The following is a 25,858-nucleotide window of genomic DNA, read 5'->3' as shown; positions in this document are numbered from 1 at the left end:
TGATTTTAGAAAATTTAATTTTTATGTGCTGCAGTGTCTTCCCCTAAATCAGTTACATTTTCATGTACTTGATTTTTTTTTCTTGTTTAAGACTTAAAAGAAGACGTTCTCTCCTTTTATTGAAATTAATATCTTTGTGTCCAACGCCATTCTCCTGTCATTTAGTAGTTGAATTTCTTTTTCTATAGCTAGTTCTTTGCTTTTTTTTTTTTTTCTCATGGTTTTGTCCACATGATTTGGCAATGAGCAAATTTGGACTGTTTTTCTCTGTTGTGTATAAAAGCTATTTCTTAAATGTTGCTGATGAATGTGTAGCATTTAGAGCCAGCTAACTATCTTGCCAAATTGTTAAAGCTATTATCCCTCTACAGGCAGCTAGTGTGAATATTCAGTATTGCTTGTGGGAGGATACTGCATTTTCCAGTGGATTTCTGTTCAAAAAAAAAAAGAGATCACTACTTGGAAGAGAAAAAGAATCATTAAGACTGTGCAGTCGTTTCGAATTGCATATTGAGAATATACATATAGGAGATCACAGCTTGTTCTTTGCTTTACAACTTTTCCCTTCAGAAAGTGTAAAGGGAAAACATAATCAAATTTTGACTACATTTTTGCATATGAACATGATCTTTTCCCAGCTGTGATGCCAACTGAACCTCACTTGTTCAGTAGTTCCCACCAAAGCTAGTGTTGCCATTGTAACTCACAACAGAGCTGTCATATCTGGTGGCCACATCCTAAGGAGTTGTAAAACTGCTATTGACTTAACTTCAGTTAAAATGATAAAGCTACAGAGCCAGGTCTCCTACAGCTGAAATGTTGTCATTATTAAAAATACATGTGCAAAGAGAATGGTTAGTAGTAAGTTAAAAATGAAGTATTGGCGTGAAAAATTAAACCAATACTGCGCTTCTCAAGGAAATGGACCTGATATAGCTGTGTATGAAGCAACTCGGCTATCTTTATAGTTTGGCACTGAATCTGGGTAAGTAAAATCAGCCCAGGCCAGCAGACACCACGGTCTACTCCCTGGAAGAAGTTCTCATGCCACCTTTAAAGAGGATCTGAGATGTAAGCCTTCATGTGTGGGGTGTGCTGCATGACCTGGGCCCAGGCTAGCTAACTGTGTAGGTGTTGCAGAGTGAAGACAGTAGCGGCCATGTCCTTTCCTGGGGCATTGCAGAGCTTTCTTCCAGACTTGTAAAGCTCACCTGGCTTTGCAGTACAACCTTCCAAGGGGGACAAGAAAAAGAGAACAAGTATTATTACTGTTCTGTCCTTATAGGGGAAAGACCTTTCCTTTGCCATTGCCACTGTAAAAATCAAACATTGCAAACTCTGCTCCCACTGCCATAGCAGAGGTTCAGTCTTGTGGTAAATCAGCCAGGCTGCTCACAGAGCTAGAGGCAACACCTCTGCACAGGGCTGCATATGCAGGAGTTCATTAGCTACCCAACAGAGCTGTGTCCTTGGGTGCCACGGTGACCTTCCTTGCTGAATGGGTGACTCCCCATCATCTGTGCTTGCTAATACTATGCTAATGGATATTTTAGGCATTCCAGTAGAGAGAGTTTAATAGTACTTGGTCATGTAGTAGTTAAATACTGAAGTTTTTATGAAGAGAAAGAAATAGCTAGATTTGAGTGAAGAAAATAATGAAGAATCTTTTAAGATGTAAGCCTTGGTACAACTGCTGATTTTGTTCAGTACAGGACATCAAACCGAAGGGGTCAGTGAGATCCAAACGGAAAGTAACAGGAGGGTACAAAATAATAACACAGTTTGCTGAGTGTAGATGTTGTATGTGGATAGACAAAAGAAAACAGAGATGGAGCTTGCCCAACCTCTCATAGTATGTTTTCCTGAGCACTAATTTCTAAAGGATCTGTGATTGCTGGTACTTACCAAAAGTCAGCTCTGTTCCACATCATTAGGAGAGTACAGGTTTGACAAGAGTGAAAGAACAGAAAAGACTGGTTTATTAGGGGTTGATCGTGTGTTAAGTGGTAGTAGCATGGGATGGTGTTTGAAGGACACACACAACAGGTGTCTGAGATGTCTGATTGCAAGATAGTGACAGGTTGTTCCAAATCATAACTGACCTACTGGTGTGGCTTCTAGCAGACACTAATGTGTTCCAAAATGTGGTGCTGGATGTCTGTCTGCCTTAAGAATATGCTCTGACAGTACTTATCTTGTCATCCCTTTCTCTAAATGGGGTATATGTCTGGGGATCATTTGTTCTAAAGATACCAAATTAATGACTTTATGTTTAGCTGTAAGGAAGGTTTTTGTCTGGAAGAAAATTGCTGCTCCCTCTCTTGGTTGAGATACGGGTTCATACGTGATCCGTTTATCTATCTGAAAGATAACAAGACAAGTCTTTATTAAGATTTGATACAAAAAACCTTTTCTGAAGCATGAATTACAGCACAGCGCTTTTAATTAATTTTCACAAATGCATCCAATTAACACTCACAGTGTTTACTTTGTAGCTGTTGAGAAGATGCACTTACATAGCAAAAAAAACAGTGTTTGGCATGAATACATATAATGGAAAATGTAGATATATATTCACTTTAAGTCAAAATTCAGGCCAAGGAAACCTGTATCTGTGCAAGATCATTATTCACAATGAAAGGTCAAACCACAGACTGGAAGAATTTAAAAGGAAATGATAGCTTCAAGCCCTCAAATACCAGTAATAAATGGAGCTTGGTGGGTTTACTGTGCTGCAGAACACATCAAGGTTGGTGAAGAGGGAGACAGACAGTATTAAGTGCTAGCAACTCTCTGTAACAATGCCTCCTAGAAAGGACCTTAAAATTCCTAAGCAATATTTTCTTTACATCTGTAGATGAAAAGTATGCATATAAGAAATAACTTCAGTAAAAATTAATTTGAGAACTCTTCATAAAGAGAAATTACTGCATTTTTTGAGAACTTGCTTAAACTGTCGGGAAAATGTGTTTGGGGGGGGGCCTGGGCACAAACGCTTTTGTGCCTGGCTTTCCACATGGACGCAGCCTGCGTGCTGCTTTCTGTGCAGCAGCTGAGGGGACTTAGAGCCCTTTTGCTTTGACTCGAGCTGCTGAGGTGGTACTATAGAAGGTAAACTTAGAGAAGCAGAGGTTCATCAAGGAAAAAAAAAAAGTGCATGCAAACTAAAATTATCTATGTTGGGATGCAAAAGATGAAAAAGCCTGTTATATTGTATCTAGATATTAGTAGGAGAAGCTCTAATTGAAGAACTTTTGGAATCTTGCTGGCCTAATAGTTTTCTAGAGAAATGCTAGTCAGAATCTGTTTAAATGTTTTTAGAGAAATTTAGTTATTGTTTTCATCTACATAATATCATTTTCTTTAGTGGGATCTTCCGGGAGCTAGGCAATTTCAGTGCCTGGATTGTACTTTCCATTTCAGCCCATTTTATGTAACAGTTACTATTTAAAACCTGATGCAAAAGGCAGCGCCCCTAGGCGTTGATGCATTAGGCCGTGTCAGGTACGGTTGTGCTTCAGAGAGAGGGCTGCTGCCTGCTGAGGCCCAGGCTGCAGTTGCAGACGTGCCTTGCCTTTACTTGCTGACTTCTTAGGCAATGCTGCCTGGCTCTGCTTTCGCTGACAGGATTGTTTGTTTTACTCTGAAGGAGCTGTTGCCCTCCCTCTTCAAGTCATCTGGTCACTTGAGCCTCCTGCTGCTTCTGCCACAGCAGTCTCAGGAGTTTCATCTGTGCAATATCAAAACCCCCTGCCACTACTGCTGCTGGCTGCTAGGGAGCCGCAAGTTCCCCAGCTTTACTTGCAAGTGATATTACCTGACCTGCTCTTGTTTTTTTTTTTAAAAAAAAAAAAAAAAAAAGAGAGAGAGAGAAAGCTTTGTATTGGTGTAATTTGCTCTTATTTCTGTGGACACATCTGAATAATACAGCTCTTTCAATTTGAAGCCCTTTTTGTGAACTAGTCCTGTCTTTCCTATTAGGAGAAAGTACCCTTCCACCCCCTTGACAAACTCAGTATTTGCTTGGTGTCCTGGTTATTCCATTACTGTTACTGTTGTGAAATAAATACAAGCTGCCTTTGGAAAAGCAAAGTAATAGCAGATCACACACAACATGATTGCAGGCACTAGGAAAAATGATCTTTCTGGCCTGGAACATAGCTGGAACGTTTTGCATCCTGATGTGTAGGAGTCAGCTCATATGATCTGATTCTTTCATTGAAGTGCAGAAGAGCTGGCAATGCTACGTTTGTACCATGTAAAAAATGTGCTGTAGAGGATTGGATTTTTTCTGAACTGCAGTTTGATCTCTAGTGTGAAATCTCAAAAGGCTGGAGAGTATTATTGCTGTCATGACCTTCCATGATGCTTTCCCTGTATCATCAAATCTGGTATATGCTCCCAAGGAAATTCTGCTCCCAAGGAAGTTGTTCTGTGACATGGGTTATAATTTCTCATTTTATATGAGATTTTCATGAAAAGCTCTGGCATACAAGGCTAAGTCTCATTTAATCTTTTAAAAAAACAAAACTTTCAGTGCTGTCTGACATTCTTTCTGAATAGTTCTTTAATAATAAATGATATTTAATATTACTTGATTGGGTCTCTTTTGAGCAGGGGATACCTGCAGAGGTCACCCGAAGTATTCCATTATGGCTTTTTTGTTCCATTTTTCCTTCATAGTCTTGTGCTCAACTTCCTTGCTGTAACAGGTATGATCCAGACAGAAGTATGTGCAGCCCTGTTCCTTACACTTCTAAATTTGTATTTTTATAATACATTAAAAATGTAATAATTTATGTGTTTGTAAAACAGTTCAGAAATAGTTACATTCAGCTATTGTGTTTTAATTGGCAGTTTCCTTCTTTCTTTATGAATCTGTTTTCATAGTACAAAGTGCCTCAGTGTTTCTTCGAGTCGTGATTATTTATCAAGTTTATAGCACAGCAAGCAGCTTGTGGAGTCTTATGGTTACAGAAGTACAGAGTAATGTGGTTTTTAGATTATATTTTTCTACATTTTATATAGTCTGCTCTGTCTCTATTCAGACATTTAGTTTCTTTTTCTGCATAGTGATTTTTTGGCTCCTTATGAGTCCAAGAGATAGATGAGAATAAATACTGTATATTAAAAAAGCAAATTAGATTCCTGAAAAGAGCTGCTATCCAACTGGGGCTAGAATGCATTTCCTCAGATGCTTCTCTTTAACGTTTAAAGGTCATTTTACAGATGAATCCAGGAAGACCAAGAAATGAGATTTTGAACTCTTAGAATATTAGCAGTAGTTATTTCAGCTGTGTGTTATATTCCCCATGTCAGGTTTTCGTGCATGTTTGTCAGGTGTGTGTTCCTAAAACTACTGGATATGAATAAGCAGCGTAAGTTGTTCTTGCATCTGACATAATATAAATATCCCAATTTCGTTGATGCTGTTTTTCCCTGATGAGGTTAACCACTGTTGCATTCACATTATTGCAGCCGTAACATATGCAGCGACAGCCACTGAATGGGAAATAGCTGTGCGTAGAAAACCCAGAGTGCAATAATGTTAATGCTGAGACTAACTCAAACTTCCAGCAATCAATAAATTGAGTGGAACAATTGAGGTTATGTGATTATAGGTCCATGCTTAAAGATAATTTGAGGATTTAAGCACAATTCTGAAGAGAAGGTTCTAGATGTTACACTGAAGGATATGCAAAGTCCTCTCTGCTCTTGCTTTGTTGTTTGTGTGTGTGCTTAGTTCTGCAATGATGCTTAAAAAGCCCCATTCCCTTTAGATTTTGTTTGTGTGTTTGCTGGTATAAACACACGCACTGGCTCTTACTGTCATTTGTATCCTGTTTCTTGGCCTGGGTTCAGAACTAGGTATCATTTAGAAAACGCAGAAAGAGCCCAAGTAGTGTACGTGCCTGTTAGACTGCTCAAGGAATAGCTGCTTGCACAGGTCTCTTCCGCAAAGCCTGTTCTGTCTTGTGAGGTACGTGTGCTACTTTCTGAAGTGGAAACGCTTGCTAGCACGAGGCTCCTCTGCTGTCTGGTTCCCAGATCTCAGTCGTGCGTTTTGTTTGTTATTTTGTTGAAGGCTAAAAACAAACCACAGCAGCCAGCAAGAGGATTCAGCTGAGTGTCTGCCTAAGATCTTTCCATGCTTAGATATGATGCTGGTGGGAGGACCTAAGAAGTATGGTGCAAATCAACCTCTGTCAAACTTTTGAAAGCAGTTTGTGCTTCATGCGGAATGCATATTAGCTTCTCCTGCGCTATCTAAAGGGGAGTGGGAGGAAGAATGCACTTGGATGGGTTTTCTGCCTTTATTGTGCAGGAAGGGTGCTGTTCATGTACTAGGCTAGAGAAATCTTTGGACTGTAGTCCAGAGTCTGAGCGAGAACAAATTGGTGTTGGTGTCGTTTGTCTCAATAGAACTGGAGAGATTTGACAGCCGTTGTAGCTGTGGATCACTGAATACAAAGGTTCTGACTGTGAAGGTCTGTTACCACCTTTGGCTTTGCATGTGACAGCATGAAATCCTGAGACTGAATTCTGCATCTCTACCAGTAAGTAAAGTAGTAATGGAGAAAAAGGACTACATTACAATCTTTGCTTTTGAGGTCTGTGCAAAGCTTACCTCCTTACATCCTATAAGTAATTTCCTTAGGACGGTTTATCCATTACTAGATAATAGTAGGTTACTAAATACATGTGCACAACAGGCCTTTTTTATCAGTTCATCATTGCTGTTCTGTTGCAAGCATTGTATATACACGTTGTACACTATAAATGGTGTGCTTTCATCTGGTTATAAATATTTTCCATTTGGAGTTATCTGCTTCTGCTGCAGAGATGAGAGGTGATCACTTGAGCATGAAAGATAAGGGGACAGAGAAAAGGGAGAAAATATGAAGCATAGTAAGTGTTACTGAGCTGCATGTAAGATAAATGACATAATACAAGGCACTATCTTATTAGATAAATTTCTATAATTATTATCTGTTATATATCTATTATTTCTTAAGTAATTTTTCCTTTGTGACTAGTTGCTGCAATGAATTCAAATTATAACGTGAATAACTCTGCAGATTATATGCCTGAAGAGCGACTGAGAAGGAAAAGGAAGAGAGGTTTTTGCAGCTGAATATGTAACAGTCTTTCATGATTTGCAAGATAGAAGGGTTACTATTTAGGTGTTTTTTTTTTTTTTTTTTTTTTTTTTTTTTTTTTTTTTTTTTTAAAGAAAGGCAGTGAAATCACCAGTGGATAAAGAGTGCGTCTGCTGGGCCACAAATTACTAAATAAAAAAAGATGAAAAATGATTTAAAATCAATCAATTTGTGGAAATTCTATGTTTTTTTACCAACTTCATTGCTTTTCATTTGGAAGCAAAGTATACCTAATTAGATGCCTCTCTCACAGTGTCAGCTCTCTCATTGTGCAGACTTGGTTCAGTAGAAGTGGAGCAGGAGACTTGGTGTTTTGCTGGTTGCCTGTTTTGATGTGGTATAAGATGGAGAACCTGTTCTGACCTTCTGCAGGGTGCATTCAGGGAGAAACTGCTGGAACCCTCCCAGGGCAAGGAGAGCAGTGCTGTGGCGTCTCTGAGATGGGCAGTTAAGTCCTTTGTGTTTTGGCAGCTGCTCTTCGCTGATTTGCCTCCAGAAGTGGCATTATTGGTGCAGGAAATACTGGATGAGGTTCTCTCTCTGAGCTTCAAGGGCAAATGTGTTCTTCATGTGAAGCACACTGAAGACATCAAGTTGGAGCATGAGGATAAGGGGTGGTATAACTGTGCCCCTTTTATGTAATGTACCAATCCACAGTTTCTGGCACAGAGAGGAGCACTGATATGTTAAACACCATTCCATATTGGAGAATAATTTCTATCCCATCACTGTAATGGACTTTTTATGGCAAGAGCTAATGTTGAGAGACCTGATCATTCCTGGGCCTTAGAAATGTAAGTACATTTTACAGTAAAGCACAAGGTTTATAGTGACACAGAGTTACATGAAGTCTTCTTGCATTTTAGCTGTGTTGGCAAACTTAGAGCGAAGTAGAAGAGTTTCAGAAAGTCAGTAGAGTGCATCTGTCTGAGCCAAACAGCAGTGTCACACTTCACAAATGTAATTGTTCTGAGAGATGTGAGGACTCGCTTAAGCACACAAAGTGGCAGCACATTAAAGCATGAAAGTTATTGGAAATGAAGCTAAATTGATTGTTCTTTAAGCTTCTTCTCTGCAAAGCGAGGCAGTAATTTATTATTTATGACAGCACTGCTTGTAGCAATAATTTTAAAATGACACTTAAAGTCTAAGGGACAGATCCACAGCTCTGGTAAGATACTGGAGTGGCATGAGGCTGAAACACTTTTACATCATTTGGCCATCTGTCCAGGTCTCTTCCCAGCATAGGTTAGGCATGGGCATACAAACCACAGGCAGTTTGTATGTGACTAGATGAAGAGCTTGAAGCTTTTGCCTATAGTTTTCTATTGAGAAGCGCCCTGGGCAGGTGTAAGGAATCTTCCCCATGCTGGGGAAGCTGCGACAGTCCCGCTGTGTGCAAGGGAGAGGGCAGGACTGTGGTCCCGGTGGCCCTTCAGAGTCAGCGTTGGTCATTCACACCAGCCAAGCTGCAGTTGTCGCAGACTGTTTCCTGAAAGGAAGGTGGCCTCATGGAGGGATTTTTATGAACTGATACTTTCACACACAGTCTAGCTGTGTGGTGACTGGAGTCTTCTGACTCGCACTGCTCTGTGTCTCCTTCCTGCTCTGCCTCTCAGCATCCTTCCTAACAAAGCAAAGTTGCATGAATTAGTTCTCTAGCACTGTTGTAATACTGAAACGGGGAACTTGTCAAAGGAAATCTTCTTGGATTTGTTAAAAATAAACAAACTCCTAGAAGTATTCAAACTTATGTTAACAATAAACATAGATATGTCACATAATTATGTCTTGTACAATTATGAAGAGAGTTCTCATGTACCCTCCATGTACCCTATAGAGACAGGTGGTAGCATTCATGATAACCAAGGCCAGATCTGCATCATTTCCCATTCCATATATGGTTGTTCTCTCTCTCCAACTGCAGATACTTACTCAGCTCAGTCAAATTGAGGCCTTATTTTAGAGATTGCATGCTGAAAGGCAAGCACATCTATCTTTATAAGCATGTTTGTTTCCATAATTAGAAACTGAATCAACAGTGTTTTGAAGATGACACATTTGTTCATTCCCTTTCTTCTCCCTATGGTGGCATAAAGCAGTGAAGCACAATAATTAATGAAAAAGACTGTTTATTATTCATGTGATGTATCTGAAGTGGAAAAAAAGAGCATGGGTTAAAAATATTTCTGCTGACGACCATCAGCAGCATTACAAACTATGATCTGTTCTAGGGGGAGAGTTTCAGCTTTCAGTCCATTTGGGCAGGGTGTTCTAAAAATGTCAAAGACGATTGAACTCAGGTTTCTTGCATAAAGCTCAGGGAAATGTGGACTGCATGAAAAATACGGCTTAAGTCTCCTGCTTGGGCATCTTTGATGTTCAACAGGAAATGCTGACTTTTCAAGCTCCATTGACATGTTTGCTGTGTGCTGTGGCTGGGTCAAGGTGCTATATCTTTTTGGCCATGCTTTCTTTTCCTTTGCAAGAGTCTGCTCAGCAAGTTGCACAACGTAGAGGGATTGTGTAATTCTATGTCCAACCCTCGCTTTTTAACATAGTGATGACCAGAACATGCTACACTGAAAAGTACTGCTTTACCTGCTGTGACCACTGGTGGGCCAGTATAGAAGACTTAGGTGAAATACTCCGGCCTCCCCTATCTCTTGGGACTTACAGTGAAGGCCAGAGAAAGACTCCCATATACCAGCCCTGCCTTTCTCAGGCTAGTCACGTAATTCGCACAAAGCTGCAGTGTAATCAGAAAAATAAAAATGTCTGTGGCCTAATAAATACCATAGCTATAATGTGCAGCTCAAGATATGCTGGTGGCAGCAAGATGGCTTAAATCCAAGAGTTGGATCCTATTCCATTTCCACTTCTTATAGTAAACCTATGAAAAGCTTTAGTATTTACTGAGGCTTGTATGGTTAATCCACTTGAGGAAGTATACTTGACAGGCACAGGAGTAGTCTAGTTGCTAAAAATGAAGGTATTAGAGAAGCAGTGACTGTCGAAGGTGCTGATGTTCAAGTCCTTGATTAGAACCTGCCTTTCTTGTGTGTGTTTGGTTGTGTCACGCAGTGGTGTTGGTGCCTTGTTGTAGCAAATAGCACTTCCTGGTTTTGCAAAACTATTGGCAACAATTTATCCTGAGGATAAGCTTTGATCTTCATGTCTTGATATTCACACTCTACAATACTACATTTTGGGAATAGAAAACTCCTTAGTATTATTTTTAGATTGGCACAATCTCACGAAAGTGCCTGCTTTTGAATTTAAACTGCTGTTAGATAGTGGTTGGTTTGCTAGTTTTGTGCTTGCTGTGAATCTCTGTGTGCTGGGGGATGAGCAATAGGAACATGTGCTCTGCACAGGCACAGTAGAAAAGCTGAATATGATTTTTTTGGCTTTATAAAGGAAAAGAGTGATCAATATATAGCAAATGTAATAAAAATAGAAAGTCTTCTATACTGTGTGTTAATGTCTCAGATTACTTATTCAAGAAGATGCAGGTGCAGATAGATAACATTTTTAAAGATGCAAGCAATACAATCTAAAACATTCTAGGAATATATGGAGTTCATTCCTAAAAATTGGTGCAGTTTAAGTACTGTGGCAGACATATATTGTAGATTATTTCACTTTAATTTCTGTTCTTCGTGAAAAATTGTGTTAGCAGTTCTAGGTCTTACTCTCTTGCTTCCATATCCAGAGTTTATTCATGGTAGGTATGTGGCATGCACAGCCAGAGATGAAATAATTGTTGATTCTCCTTTAGTGAGAGGAGAGAAAAAGTCATGGAACTTCTTAGTAGCTATAGAAAGGAACTATGAAAGTTTGGGAAAAAAACATGGGAAAAGCATAAATAATTATTTGTCATTTTTCACTCTTTCAAATATTGGTAAAGAAAGTCCATGGGTAAGACTTTGGAACATCTGTCTTGAAAAACAAGATTGTTACCTTTTTTGTTACTATGCTAACGTAATACTCATTTATATAAGTGATTGGTTAATATAGCCCTTGATATGCTACTTTATGAGCAAGTGTTTTACCTCTTGGCATGTTACTGTCGAAGTGATGCAATCCTGGTGGAAATCATGCAGACTAAGTAGTTACATGGGGATTTTTTTTATTGTTGTATAAATTGTGGTCCTTCCTTAATCTTTTATTTCTTTCGGACATGACTGTTTGAAAGATCTTACTCGTTAGGGTGACACAGAGTATTTCCCTGAGTAAGTACTCCAGTTTTACCTCTAGATGAGCTAATACTTCTTGCTAACATGTAATTCTTACCTTTCATAGAAGAGCTCAAGGAGAAACTAAAGAAGTATATAGATGAAGTGAATGCCCAGAAACCAGGGTTCATCAAGGTTGTTCGACACAGCAAACAAGAGGGACTGATCCGATCCCGCGTTAGTGGATGGAGAGTTGCCACAGCACCAGTAGTCGCTCTCTTTGATGCCCATGTGGAATTCAACGTGGGATGGTATGTGTCAACTTGTATTCCTCTGATCAACAGACCTTTTCCAAACACCGTTCATGAATTACTAAATGGGATGAAAAATATTGTGATCTCTTTGATGAAAATTCAAAGATGGAGACAGTTATGAAAAAACTATTTGTTCTGTGTTCATTTTTCTTGTGCAAGTTACTGTAATGGCAATGTATTTAAACTATATTAGAAAACAGCAAGTGACCTGCTGCTGCTTCTTGAAGTATTTCTAAAATAGCTACATCTCTTGCTTATTATTATTTCTCTTCCAGTTAAAGTAAATGGTAAATGATAATTTTGGCATGAAAAAGCTCGGTAGGATAGTCTAGTTACAGGTAACTGTTTGTAATTAGGGGGAAGCTCACTTGTTTTTATAAGGATTCAGGATTTGTTTCCTTGAGCTTCTTGAATTCTCTCCAAATCTCAGGGCAACACTGGAAGTTGTTCTCCAGAAATATAGAACACTCTTCATACTTGTATAAGTGCTTTTGTTTCCCAACAGCTTATACTCGTAATACAGACTGTAAAAGCACTGAGAAAAGTTCTGTATTCTCTGTCTCCTCAGAAATCATACACCGCTCCCCAAGTTGCCCCTCAAAGAACCACATGATTAAAAATATGTATTTTAGCTGGTTGAAATTGAATTTGATATCTCTGTTGCTTCTTCAGTTAAAGGGAAAAAAAAAGATAGTGGAGAAGACAAATGCTTTTGTCCCTAGGATAGATCTATTATTAGGCTTGATCTTGATGTCCTTGATGATGTTATGATATTGAGAGCCTGAAGTTTTCATTATTTGGTAACAAATTTATAAATTTATATGCAGATGGTCATTTCTTCTATTCTCCAGCACATATGAAGGATATCAATAGGACATAGTGGATTAAATATTGCAGTGCATCCTTTTAGGGCAGGTTCCACTCTGTCAAAACTCCATTGTAAAGCAAAGGGGGCTCTGAATGAGTGGTAGCTGCAGACTTTGCTCTTTCCCAGATACATTGCATAGAGGCTCTTTCCACCAGTGCCATGCTGCTGCTGACATCAACATTTTTTGCTGTTGTGTTGTTGTTGGTTTTTTTTTTAAGGGCTGAACCAGTTCTTACTAGGATAAAGGAAAACAGAAAAAGAGTAATTTCTCCATCATTTGATAACATTAAGTACGATAATTTTGAAATAGAGGAATATCCCCTCTCTGCACAAGGGTTTGACTGGGAGTTGTGGTGCCGATATCTGAACCCTCCTAAATCGTGGTGGAAGCTGGAGAACACAACTGCTCCAATAAGGTAACATGAAACTGTTATCCAGATTCAGAGATGGGAGGAGATGCTCTTGTAGATGATGAGTGGTCTCATTATGTAATAGTTTGTATCGACTATAGTGTTGAATTAGACTGTGTTAAATATAGTGTTAAATATCCTTGAACTGTCCTTTTCAACTTTTCTCCTTAGCCTCTGTTTAGCCATCAAAAATACCCCTTTTCAGTAGGTCTTCTAATACAGTTAGTTACTATTAGCATGGTGCAAGGCACATGCCAAAGTGAAACAGCAGACATGAATGCTCAAAAATACTGCTTTCTCCAAATATTTTGTCTCCTAGTTTAGGGTAATGGCCCACAAAGAGAAGTTTGTTTACAAATGTCTTATATAAGGGGGTGTCCCCTTAACTATCAGATCAGCTATGTTTATAGTAGTGTCACCTAGTTTTACAGCTGTGCTTTGTCATAGGAGGTAATGCTTGGCCGGCAATCATGTGTGAGCAGCGACTGCATTAAATCCTAGCAATCTGGTACCATCTAACTCAGTATTTTTTTGTTATGTCTAAAGAGTTTTTAAACTGGTGCAGAACAGTAGCCTCTGGAAAGGGGAAAGGTGCATCTGAATCCCCTCAGCAGCTCTGTTGAGGTGCCAGTCCTCCCTTCTGCCTCTCAATTCATCCAAAGGAGTCACTGGTACCTCTCCTGTCGCTCCCTGCAGAAAGTGTGAAGGCTGCTCTCACCAGCAGCAGCTCTGCAAAGCGTGACATTGCAGTGCGGTGGTGGCACAAGGGAATCATCAGTAGCAATGCTACTTGTTTCCATGCAGTAGGTGCAAGGGGTGTCTTTGATCCACTAGTCCTATCTTTTCAGACTGACTGCTGTTTTCTGGAGTTGTCAGCTGAGACTTTTGTCTCTGGACTGCACTGACCCATGTGCTGGCCTTCGGAACAGAACTCACAGTTGGAAAATGTGAGCTGAAAGCTCAAAGCTTGGCCCCAGACATGTGTAAAAAAGTAGTAGTAATTTCCACAGCATTGGAAGTATCAGAGCTAATGAGTACCTATTACCATATGAAAATGCTTTGAAATAGGCTGCCAAGACCTTGAGAAGCAAATTTCTCTATAAATTATTGTTCTAGTGATTTTTAAAAATAAACGTATTTAAACTCTGAATGAAGAGAAAATGTACTTTTTCATTTACCACAAAACCTGCTAAATGAGGATCATGGCACAAATGTCCTCTAATAATACTGGATATGTATATTTGTACCTTGGCCTTTTCCTCGGAGTTTTCTAATCATTGACCTTAGAATCAAGAGCTTTAGAAACAAAGCTGGATAAACCTGTTTCAAAAACATCTCCCTAAGAATCTATCTTGGCACACCATTTGGCCCAGCAGTGAAAAACATAAGCTATTTCTGAATATTGAAATGGTTTCTTTCTGTCTGCTCATTTTGTCTGTTGCTGTTTTATTTTTCCAGAAGTCCTGCCTTGATTGGATGCTTCATAGTAGACAGAGAATATTTCCAAGAGATTGGCCTACTAGATGAGGGTATGGAAGTATATGGAGGAGAAAACGTTGAGCTCGGAATCAGGGTAAGAAGCATAACCAACCAACACTGTCAGGCTGCACTTCACACACATCGTGGTCCTTGTTATTGGGGGGGAGAAGAGTCAAAAATGTATGAAGGATGACAGGCAAATGAGATGCATTGCTTTAGGTAGTAGCATAGACTACTACTGTATTTGATCAGAAAAGAAAGAGCAAAAGCTCCCATATCTTTTTAAATAACTTATCTGAGATAAGCTTAGAAATACAGAATTTGGTGTTATTCTTTTTCTTCAACTAACAATATGTGAATTCTGCAGAGACTCCCTACCTACCTATGATTCCAGGCTCAGTAAGGAGGGTAATTTTTATTGATGTAATGGGAAGAGCCTTCCTAGATTCATTTATTTATTTAAATTAAAAAAATTACTATGAAGCTAACTGAAATATAAAGGCATTTATGCTGCTTTCTCTCTGCCTCTTCTGGGTGTTTAAGATATTCGTAGGGTACTGAAGTGGCATAAATTCTTTCTGCATCCTACACTACTCATCTGTTTACCGTGTACAATATCTGTGTGGTTTGCATATCTCTGTCTCCCTTCACAACTAGATACTATCCAGAAAACATAGCACTGTTCCCTTTGAGAATCTTCCAAGGTTTTTGATACAATTCCTAGATACTTGGGGGGGTAAAGAAAAATTGTATGATTTGTGTTACAAAATTAAATCCCCAAATCCGCTTTTGAAATGTTCATGAAAGGTTGTGTTTCATGCTTTTTGGTTGAGAGAATAAAAGCATAGAGTTATGTAATGGCCAAAAGAAAAAAAATATATATATGAATTGCCTGCTGAGACCATGAGATGTAATCTAAAAATACTCATTTTGTTCTTCTCTCTAAAATTCTTTTCCTCCCACCTGTCAGGGGGGGGGGAAAAAAAAAAAAAAAAAAAAAAAAAAAAAAAAAAGGTGTTACTGCAGCATGAGTGAAAGGAAGGTCTCCTTTCATTTACATTAAAGCATAGTTGGAAAGAAAGGGAGAAATGCAGGACTACTGCTTTCAGTAACACCATTCTCTTCATGGTGAGGGCCAAGGAGCCTTATTTTCTTCTTGAAAACTGATTTTTGCAGCTCAGTGTTGCTGTGAGATGAAAATTAGTGTCACTTGGATTTTCCTTTTCTTTTTTTTCTACCTAGCAAAACTATTGTTTCTGTTTGAGGGGAGGGTTTTACCTGGTTCTGTGACATGACAATAGATACTATGCAGTCCACTATACTTAGCTTAGCAGAAGTTGATTGTGAAGAGTACTTTGAGAGACAGGACTAGGGAGACACAAATCTCTGCATAATTGAAACTTGGGAGTACACTGGATCACTGGAATAAGGCCCAGCACTGCTCTCCTTTTCTCACGGCTTTCTTCGGTCTCCAGGGAAGCAGTGTCTGACCTACATAAGACACTTTTATGTGTAACAGCTTGCAGCGTGCAGGGTAGCATAGTGCCTGCTGCCTCATCTGTCTCTGTCCCGGCTTGGATCTGTGTTCTTGGCTATCTCAAAACAAATTCCTGACACGTAATGAACAGATTTTTCAGCAGTTTATTACCAATTCTTCTCACAATTCTCAGCATAGTCCAGATAATACTAGGATGAATATAAATGTGCCGTGCTACCTTAGAGCTTCTGGGAAGCACAGTATTATTTCTGCAGATGTTAAACTTCACAAGCAGGTCCCTTCCCTCACCCTCCCACTCGTGCCTTGGAGGTGCTGGCTGCCAGAGTGGGCTGCCCAGTGCTGTGGGCAGCCACGTGCTTGGTTGTGCCCTGAGCAGTCACTAGTGGCACTGCTCACAAGCGCTGCCTTGGATTTTCTTTATATTGGGGCATGCTAAAAAATCATAGCCAGAAAGTGATTACAGGCCAGATGGTCTGTCTCTGCTGGTAAACTACATTTTCTAGTCTCTGCAGCACTGAGGAGTCATCACTAGACTCCCTATGTTGCTTTCGACTGCAGGGCCTGCAATGAATCACTTAATAAAGGCAGTAATTGTTCTACAAAAGCTGCATCCATTTGCATTTTATAATTACAGTATCAGTGCAATAAATAATGTTTCCATTTTAAAATGATCTCTAGTGCATGACTACAGATTGCTCTCCATGCTTCATCTTTCATCACCATTTTCCATTTTAAGAAGCATCTAGCTTGATCTGGTGTTCTGTTGTATAATATGCATTATCATGCGGTGCTGGAGAGGCAGGTGTGTGTCACATTCTGTAATACAATGAGGTTGTTAGCTAGGCCTTCCCCCTCCCCCCCCCATAGCTTTGGATTTATCATTAAATTTCCTCTTTATGGTATTTAGGCACTCAAAGTCAATTGTTAACTCCTTTACCTAGAGACCTAGAGATTTTATGCATTAACCAGTAGGAACCAACACTTGAAGGAACAAGAGTGGTTACATTCAGCTACAGAATATAAGCGCAAGAGTGAGCATCATTTGTGCTACCTATTTATGTTAAACAAATAGAATAAGGTCCTGTCACCTCCTATTACTATTTTGTTGTAGGAAGTATAGAACTACTATAGGCCAGGCTCATCGGCCTAACAGTGTCAGCCTCCTGTGATGTGAGGACTGGCTAAATGAGTATCTCGGCATGCACCCGTGCACAGTATCGAAGCCCTCATCCCTGACTGCTTTGTTGGCAGCTGCAGCTTCAATGATAAAGATTTAGTCTCCCAGCTGAGATGCTTCTGAGAAGCAAAGTCTGCCTACCTAAGGTTCTTTTCACTGTAAAGGGGAAGCCACTTGCTGTGTCTTGTAACATCTTGAAATGGTTTGTTTTCAGCTGAACTGATGGCATTTTCATTGTGTAGGGCTGAGAATTAGATCCAAGATGTGTTGGAAATGTGTCCCAGAATTGTAACATTAGAAGTTACTTTTCTCATCTCCATAATCAACAGAAATGCAGTTGTGTTGCATAAGAAGAACCTCAACTATTGGAAATTTTATCTGAAGCATTTGGTGTAGATAAACTATATAGAGACTGGAGGTTTAATTCGTCCTCTCTGATGAATTGGCTTCTCAGACCCGTTCATGTCTAAATTGAAGCATTATTTTAACTTCCAAGGTTTTACCTTTGTTTATGGCTTTGAAATAATATTTGTAAAATAATAAACATTACCAATGGATATTAATAAAATTCTGTTGCCTTGAGCTAGAAGATAACACATGAGTTGAAAATACAAAACCATTTTTAATCTTGGAAGCAGCACGGTATTTTCTCTGGAAGCCAGATACTTTCTCACAGAGCTGTTTGCTTGCCTTACAAGAAAATAAAGTCAGTCTGGTTCATGCAAGACTGACAGCATCATTTTTAAGCAGCTCAGTTGCTTCATCTGGGCTTTTACGAGATTTAGTTACTACATCCCAGTATCAATATCTTAGATTCACATTAGGATAAGTAATGTTTCCTTTTGGCTTATGTTTAGTCATTCCCCACTGAAGGGAATGACACATGCCTCCAAGGGACCAAATTACTTTTTGAGGGTAGTCCGGGATGCCATGGCCTCGGCAAGAGACCAGGTAAGAACTGTGTTGGTAACTGCTTTACAGTGGAAACAGAGTGTGAATGGAAGGCTGGGGTTTCTCACCTTGCTTCGAGTGCCTTCGTTCTGTGCTCTACTTGCACAAGACATCTCTCTAGTTAGGAAAGGCTCTGTAAATGCATTGCAGTCAATCCCTGATGGTTCAAGTATGTTTTTCAATATGCTTCTTAAATGCCTTTTCTAATTGAGGCCTTTTGCAGTTGCCACAGAAGTCTGCATAAGAGTTTCTATCAAGAGCAAGCCTTTAGCAAACATTGGGAGCGTAAAAGCAGCCTACAAATGTTTTATACAGCTTTCAAATACTCTGTTACCAAGTTGTTTGTACCACTTTTAAGCCTGTGTGAACTCATGAAGATTCAGAGACTTGCCTTAGGTCACAGACTAAGTTGTCATCAGAGTGAAGAAAATGTAGGCTTTGACGTAGAGGAGCTGTGTATCACAGAGGCTTTGCATGCTCACAGATTAATTCATATTCACAGGGATATAATGACTCTATTAAATGAGTACAAGAAACTTTTTTTATAAGATGAGGGCTTTCTGATGGAAAGGAATGAATCTAGCTCCCACTGAAATATATATCAAGCCTTAACCATTAGCTGATCCGGGAAGAAAATTGCATTTGTAGATCAGATGAAACAGGGTACTCTTAGATTGTATTGCCATCAAGAAATTATCACATGTGAAATAAAATAGCATTATGATAAATGTATTTGCTTCATTTCCTGTTAGCTTAGCAGTTTGTGTACAGAAGGGGAAGAACTGAGAAGTACAAGAATTTAAATCTTCCCAGTTGACCTTACTATATGTAAACATTTGAAATACTGCTTTTAAGATGCTGATTTCTCTTTAGCTTTACATTGAAAAATTTAGATTGAAATTACATTAAATCTTTACATTGGAAATGTCTGGTTTTATCCATTTTATGAATTAGAAAGAGATCATTTCTTCCCAGACTGAACTCTGTAAGAAAAAATTCAAAAGGTAGGCCAAATTCTTCTCCTTACAGGAAGTAGTCAGTACTTTTCATAGTCCACATTTTCACAAAGGAAAAAAAAAATTCCCTGCAAGTACCATGTAAGTACTTGCCCAGCATACTCTGTTACCTGTAGTGGCTTCTCAGTGTGGCCAGAACTATAGCTGAAGCTAAGTTTGTTTTGGAAAATGCCACACTGCCTTAACATCCTGCCTCCCAAAATGACACACACTGAAATTCTCTATTTTCAGGGCTGTCATTTCACCAGAAAAAAAACAACCCCTATTGAAAATGGAAGAAAGAATTGCCTCTAAATTGTCATTCCTCCAAATGGGTGCCAATCATGAAACTGGCTTTCTGTGGCTTGCTCTATTTTTGTGTCACCCCTCCAGCAGAATTCCTTTTTCTCTCTCTTTTGCCCATGAATGCTTCAGCAGCTATCCTGCAGTTACAGCATATATAATTACACAGGGAGACAACATTACCAGTTTGCCAGTGAATCATTTTTTTTGCCTTTTTTTTTTTTTCTGGGGTGAGAACATGTTATTAGTAGTTGACACAAGAAAGCAAATGATTGCTACAGTGCCAGCTGATGTGTGGCATCACTGTACCCAGAAGGAAGGAAGAAGAGAAACTTCCTTCTCCTCTTTAACGTGATATATAATATTAAACCACAGGTCATCTGGTTATTTAGTTTGCTGCTTGTTCACACCTTGTGGTGAAAGATTATTTCTTTTACTTCCTATTTATGACTTAAACTTAGCAAGGTAGTGACTTGTGTGTCACGGTTATTCTGCTGTGCCTAGCAGTGAGGCAGATATATCTGAAAAACAACTGAATAAAGCCCCTCAAAGCGTGTTATCTCCCAGTAACATAAGCCATGGAAGAGCCGAGTGCAATTATCAAACAGCAGCACAACATACGTCCTTTTACAATATGTTGTAAAAGTTTTATAGCTCATGGAGATAAGTGCAAAAATAATCCCTGTAGAACAAAACAATTAAAAAAGTACATAATGAAGCAATTAACTGAAAGGGGGAAAAGCTACTGCCAATTTAATATGGGGAAAATCTTTACATGTATTACTTTTTCAATGAGAGTGTTCATAAAGGCCCAATTAATGTGAAATGAAGGCTATGAGGCAATTAATGAGAGCTTCAAAAGTAAGATTTAAGGGATAATTTACACTTTAAAAGTTGAGAGCAGCTCTAGTTGTGTTAAAACCTTTCTATTTCCTATTCAAAATTATTTTAGACTGAGGACAAGATGTCTTTTTGTAGGATGCTTGCAGTTTCCTGTGAAGATTTGCAGCTTGGTTGTGGGGAAAAAAAAAGCATTTGTCACACATGAATAGGTGTGTTTGCCTGAAAGGTTTGTATGGTGAGGAGAAGTAGAATAGTGTCCAAAATCCTCAAAGGCCTTCAGTAAAACTAAGAAACAGTTGTGTCCTAGCTAAAAAATGGATGAGCTTCTTTTCAGGTTGTCTCCTCAGTTGCTAGTTTCTCTCTGTATGTTGTTTTGCGCTGTGACTATAGGCCGGCATCTCTTGAAATTAATTCACGCCCTAATTTCCCACTCGGCAGGGGCTCCCACCAAGGACACGATTCTCTTTTCCAGCCCATTCAATGTCTAGAAGCAGGGAATAAACCAGAATCATAGCTTCTGTAAGCATGATATTTTCTTCTTGCCCACCTACATCCTAGTTTTCTAATCCTGAATTTAACTGACTTACCAGGACTCTTCATTTAATTCTATTGTTTGGGTAGACTTACTCAGTAAGAACTTGTTGGATACAAGCAGAATAAAGAAAATTGTGTATGGTTTCCTGCTAACTTTGAGGGAGTGCTAGCTAAACTGAATAGAATTTTTTCTGAACTACTGTCATAGTTCAGTGAAGTTTATCTGATGTCAGTGGAGATATCACCTATATGAAGATTGGCCTAGATAGGGAGCGTAGTCTAAGTTTACAGATACTGAAGTATACACAACTTGAAAGCCTTTCAGGGTCTTATCCAAAACACAGTGTGTGCTCCTAGAAAGAAGAACATGGATTTCGGTGGTCCTTATGTCTTACTGTTCTCCTTGTGCTCTCTGTGGTCACCTGTCAAGATACCAGAGCAGAAGTGCAGTCACATAATGATCACTGATGCAGCTTAGGGTATTGGGTAAAAAAAGTTTGTTAATACTACTTGCCAGTAAAGTATCAAGCTCATTATTTGCTGTCTGTAAATGATTAATGATAATGGCAAGGTTTTAAAAACAAACAAAAAGTTGAAGTGGAGTGTGAGCAGTCATGATTCACAAATATTTATTGTGTTAAATTGTTCCCAAAATATATGTTGAAGATACTGTTGACTGTTTGTTTGGATCCATAGCAGTAATTAATTCACACTGACATTTTTTTTTCTTCAGGCCAATTTTAATGAGTTCTTCTAATTTTGGCTTTTGCAATCTCCACAGAAGCTAGAAAATGCTTCAGCTTTTTGAGAAATCTCAACAAACCACTTAGGCTGCAAACAGAACTTTTAAATAATTAAGTGCAATGATAGTTTCAAACAAGGTCATAGTAGTTCTCTAAAAAAACTGCATGATGTGTAAATTTAACAGATGCAGTCCATGCTAATGTACTGCTCAACATCATGTAGGACTTTTTTTTTTTATTAGATTAAGCTACCATAACATGAAAAGAATACCCAGTGATTAAAGAGATATAAAAGAAATCCTTCTAATGAAGTGTTATATCATTTTATAATGAAGTATAAATTATATATTAGAGAGAGATCAGCTTCAGAATTGTAATTGTTTTGAATAAACCTGCAAATTCAAATATGTTTGAGTGTAGTTGAAAAGGATTTAGTCAAGGGTAGGGTTATAAAAATAAGTAGAAATGGAGATGCTTTATCTAATGAAATAGATTCTTCAGATGTGAATGGAATTTCCTTGGAAAAAATTACCTCCAGATTAATCCAGCTGAATACTGGGAGATGTCAGTCCCCCTCTGTGCTCAGCCTGGTGCCTCTATGATGCCGTCGTTCCTGCCCTAGTAGGGGTGGCAGCAGAGCTGGGGCAGGCTGTGAGCCGGGGCGCCCCCTCTGCAGGATCCGCTGCATCCCGCTGGCCGCGGGGGCCGTTCACTGGTGAGTCCAGTGCCTGCAGCCTCAGCCCTTCAGGGGCAGGGAGCTCACGGCTTGTGTACCCTGCTGCCACCTGCCCCCTGGGCTCTCGTCTGGTCTTCGTTCCTGTGACTGTGTCTGTGCTGGTTCTGCCTCTGCACTCGGGCACTGCTGTAGGTACATCCGTCTGTGTGCTTACATACCCCTTGGTTCAGGCATGGTCACTGGGGTGGAGCGTACTCGATAGTTCACACTGTGATCTTACACCAAGTCCCTCTCATGGAAGCTGTCCAAGGAAATCTCATGCTGTCTGTCTGTCTAATTGCCTCTTTCATGAGCTTAGTAATTTATCCTCATTTTGTAAAACCCACACTAAGAGATCCCTGCTATCAGTCTCTTCTTGGCCTGTTTTAGGTGGGTTGTAGTGACAGGTGGCAAGGAACATGTTTTCTGAATTAAGGAAGTTGCTCTCCATGACTGCATTAGCCTTGCTGCACATAAATTCACAGACATAGGGACACGGTTGTGCCTTACATGTAAAATATATGCTCAGTAAGTTAGTGGTAAGCAGTGCCTAGAGCTTGGCCAAGTTCTCCACGTAACTTGTAACAAGATTTAAAAAAGAGAGACGCTCCTTCCCTATGCTTTTTCCATGGACTCAGTATCCATTTGATGTTCCTGTCATCTTCCACTTGCTTTCTCTAGTTGAGGTCACACACACTGCCAGTTTCAGTCTTTCAACTTCATAGGTGGTAGAAATTGCCTAGCTGCTATTCCTGCTGCTTTGCACCTCTGAAATTTCTTTTGGAGCTCTACTCCTGTTTTGAAAGGGATGCAGGAACTCTGTCAAGAGGGAAGCTTTCTAAGTCCTTGAGGAGGCTCTACCAAATGTACGAGCCCCCTGGGGAAAATTCAAGAATAAGCAGCTTGTTGTAAGGTTAGAGGAGAGCATTGAGAGCAGTGAAGTAGATTCTGACAGCGCTTTGAAAGGCAACTCCAGTTTGTGTTTGCTGAAAGATTGTGTTTGCTAAGTAAACCAGCAGGACAGAACCCAAAAGAAATTCCTCTGAAGAAAAGCACCTACATTGCTGGGGTTGCTCCAGGGACTTTAAAGGTATGCGCTCCCTCACCCTTGAAAGCTTCCTAAGGATTCTGCCTTCAGGCAAAAAAACAAAGTCCAGCCCCATTGGTATAACTTTGCAATTTGTGCCTTTGCAGAACAAAATATGTATTTCCATTATTTCTTGTATTGTGGTGTTCAAATCATGCATTATTTTGATAAGTGTAAACATATGTTTAGATATTTGGCAGGAAAGAGGTGGTATCGTTAGCAATTTTCAGCTCTTTACAGCACAGGTATAAAATTTTTCATGGCTAAAAAGGAAAGATGGTATATTTTGTTTAACATATAGTTTAGGAAATGTGTCCTTTCAGTTTCTTCTTTCAATGTGTTTAAGCAGATGGATCATTAAGTATTTCTGATTGCAGCAGTTAGTTTTGAGATACAGTTTTGTACTTCGAACCATTCTATGTGGTAAAAAATACTTTTTGAAAATTAGAAAATCCTGCCATGATGCCTCCCTGCCATTATTTATCTTGACAAGTGGCTTCCCGGGAGCGCAGTGAAGGGTTTAGACAACAGCGCTTTCTTGCCCCGCTGTAGCCCTGCGGGCAGAGGCTCCCGGGCAGTCAGGGAGCCGGTCAGGATTGTGTCCCATGCCCTGCGGCGCAGGAGCCCCTCCCCTGGCGCTGCCAGAGCTCCCCGGGGCTCCGCAGCCTGCAGCCCGGCTCCAGCAGCTTGTTCCACGCCATGACTGCGAGCTCCGTGCACAGCTTAACTGGAGCTGATGGCCTTATCTTCATAGCACGGTTGTTTCTCATTTCTTCCTCCTGAAAAGAATCATGAATGACTTATAGTCTACTTGCTGTATGGAAACTATTAGCATATACCTCTAGACCTCTTTTGCAGTATGCTAGTCATGCTTTCATGGGTTGCAGAAGAGTTTATCTTATGAATAACAGGATTTGTTTTAGAGGCTGTTCCATATAAGCAACCTGTTCTGCCAGCATCTGTATTGACAGATTCCTCTTAGCATTCATTTTTAAGTGAATCCCTGCTTCTTGAAGAGTAATTAATTAGTTTTTAGAAACCAAACACAGACTGACATTGTCTGAGAGAAAAGGGCTGACCACAGATTTGATTAATTGGAAATTACCTGGGTACTGATAATGGTTGTTTCCAAACTACTGAAGACTTTGTCATTTGGGGATGTTTTTGGAAAATACAACTTCATTAAAAAGTCGAACTAGATTTTACCAATTACTGAATAAGTACTAAAATAATAGATGAGTTCACTCCTCAAATTCAGATCCTGGACATATGCTTTCAGCTTATCACAGGCAATGAATCTTTAGGCTCGACTTGTTGTGTAGATGGGGTTCAGATCTCACTGTGAAGTCCTCACGGAAGCTTTAGTGCTTACATGTCAGACTTGGATCAGGACCATCCATAGTGAAAGAGAGCAAAGAGGGGCAGAATAGCAGAGCACGCAGTTTGTGGATGGCCTTGTTATGCACTGTGTTATGTCCATCTCTACATCGTCGTTTTTTTCATGTTAGGAGTTACCAGTGTACAGGGAATAACTCTGAAACAATTTTTTGCTAGATGCCAATGCTGTACTGACAAATGGCTTGCATTGCAGGCAGGCATTGTGCGAGCCCAGGCTAGTGATACTTAATTTTTAATCTTTATTAAGAAATGTAGCTGAAATATTTAGAATTAAATCTTTGAGAAACTAGTATTTTTTCTTAGCTCTTTAACCTGGATTGATCGCATTATCTGAGATTTAGAAGGAACACAGATACTACTTTCAGCTAATTATTTGTTCTTACGCCAGTTCCATTGCCCAGTATCTGTGATCATTGTCAGCGTTTCCATTCCCAGTATTTGTGATCATCTTCTAAGATTTGTTCTGATATCAGTTCTGATTATTTACTCTTACGGGATTCTAAATTTCTGAGACAGAGCCATGCTGAAGTCTCTGCAGCCCCATCCTTGATTTTACAGTAGGTTCCTGGGATAGCTCATCCTGCAGAGAGCTCCACACAAGCGGGCTCGCTCTCTTCACCCAGCATATGTTGCTTGCAATTAGGCAGCAGTTCAGTAGCGGCTTTGTAAACATCCTGAATCCATGCCACATCCTTCTGCTCTCAGGAGCTGCCAAATGCCTAAACGCTGTATTCAAGCCAGATGTCTAAATATATAAAATGAATGACTGAGCACAGTGCCTCCGTAGCAGAGCATGTGCCTATAGGAAGGCCGGAGCGCGGCCCCAGGCGCGACGTTGTGCCACACGGGAGGGAGCTGAGCGCGCAGTCCCTGGGGCCCAGTGAAGCAGGGAGCAGTGCCCGTGCTCTCCTCCTGGGCTCTTCTGCTGTAGGATACCAACTATCGGAACCTCCCTTAGCAGCAGCGTAAGGCCAAGCCCCTGCTTCTCAGTGCAGTGTCTTTCTGAGACAAAGTGGTGTTTGTTCTCCAGGATTAAACAGCTTGAACACATTGGGGTTTTACCTGCACAGCATTCGCTAAACTATTATGATTGTACTGTCTTGATCTTGTCTACATAATACTAGATGAACAGAGAAGAGAGCTTCTGTGTAAAAGAGCTGAGCTACTTCACTGACTGTTGAGCCTGCTGAAGCGGTTTTCTGTTT

At 39.8% G+C, this 25,858-nt stretch overlaps 1 protein-coding gene across 1 annotated transcript in view; it reads left to right on the top strand.

The window, feature by feature from the left end:
* Positions 1 to 25,858, top strand: part of GALNT18 (polypeptide N-acetylgalactosaminyltransferase 18) — an 88,050-nt gene that overhangs the window by 22,387 nt on the left and 39,805 nt on the right. The window contains exons 4-6 of the mRNA XM_026034785.1: positions 11,466 to 11,649; positions 12,739 to 12,936; positions 14,389 to 14,503. Coding sequence (XP_025890570.1) covers positions 11,466 to 11,649; positions 12,739 to 12,936; positions 14,389 to 14,503 — 497 coding nt within the window. The remainder of the gene's footprint in view (positions 1 to 11,465; positions 11,650 to 12,738; positions 12,937 to 14,388; positions 14,504 to 25,858) is intronic.

Source organism: Nothoprocta perdicaria, unplaced genomic scaffold, assembly GCF_003342845.1.
Source record: "Nothoprocta perdicaria isolate Ctin4 unplaced genomic scaffold, notPer1 scaffold_15, whole genome shotgun sequence".
NCBI classification, from domain to species: domain Eukaryota; kingdom Metazoa; phylum Chordata; class Aves; order Tinamiformes; family Tinamidae; genus Nothoprocta; species Nothoprocta perdicaria.
The sequence above is the reverse complement of the archived record's forward strand: the minus strand, read 5'-3'. Positions and strand labels throughout refer to the sequence as shown.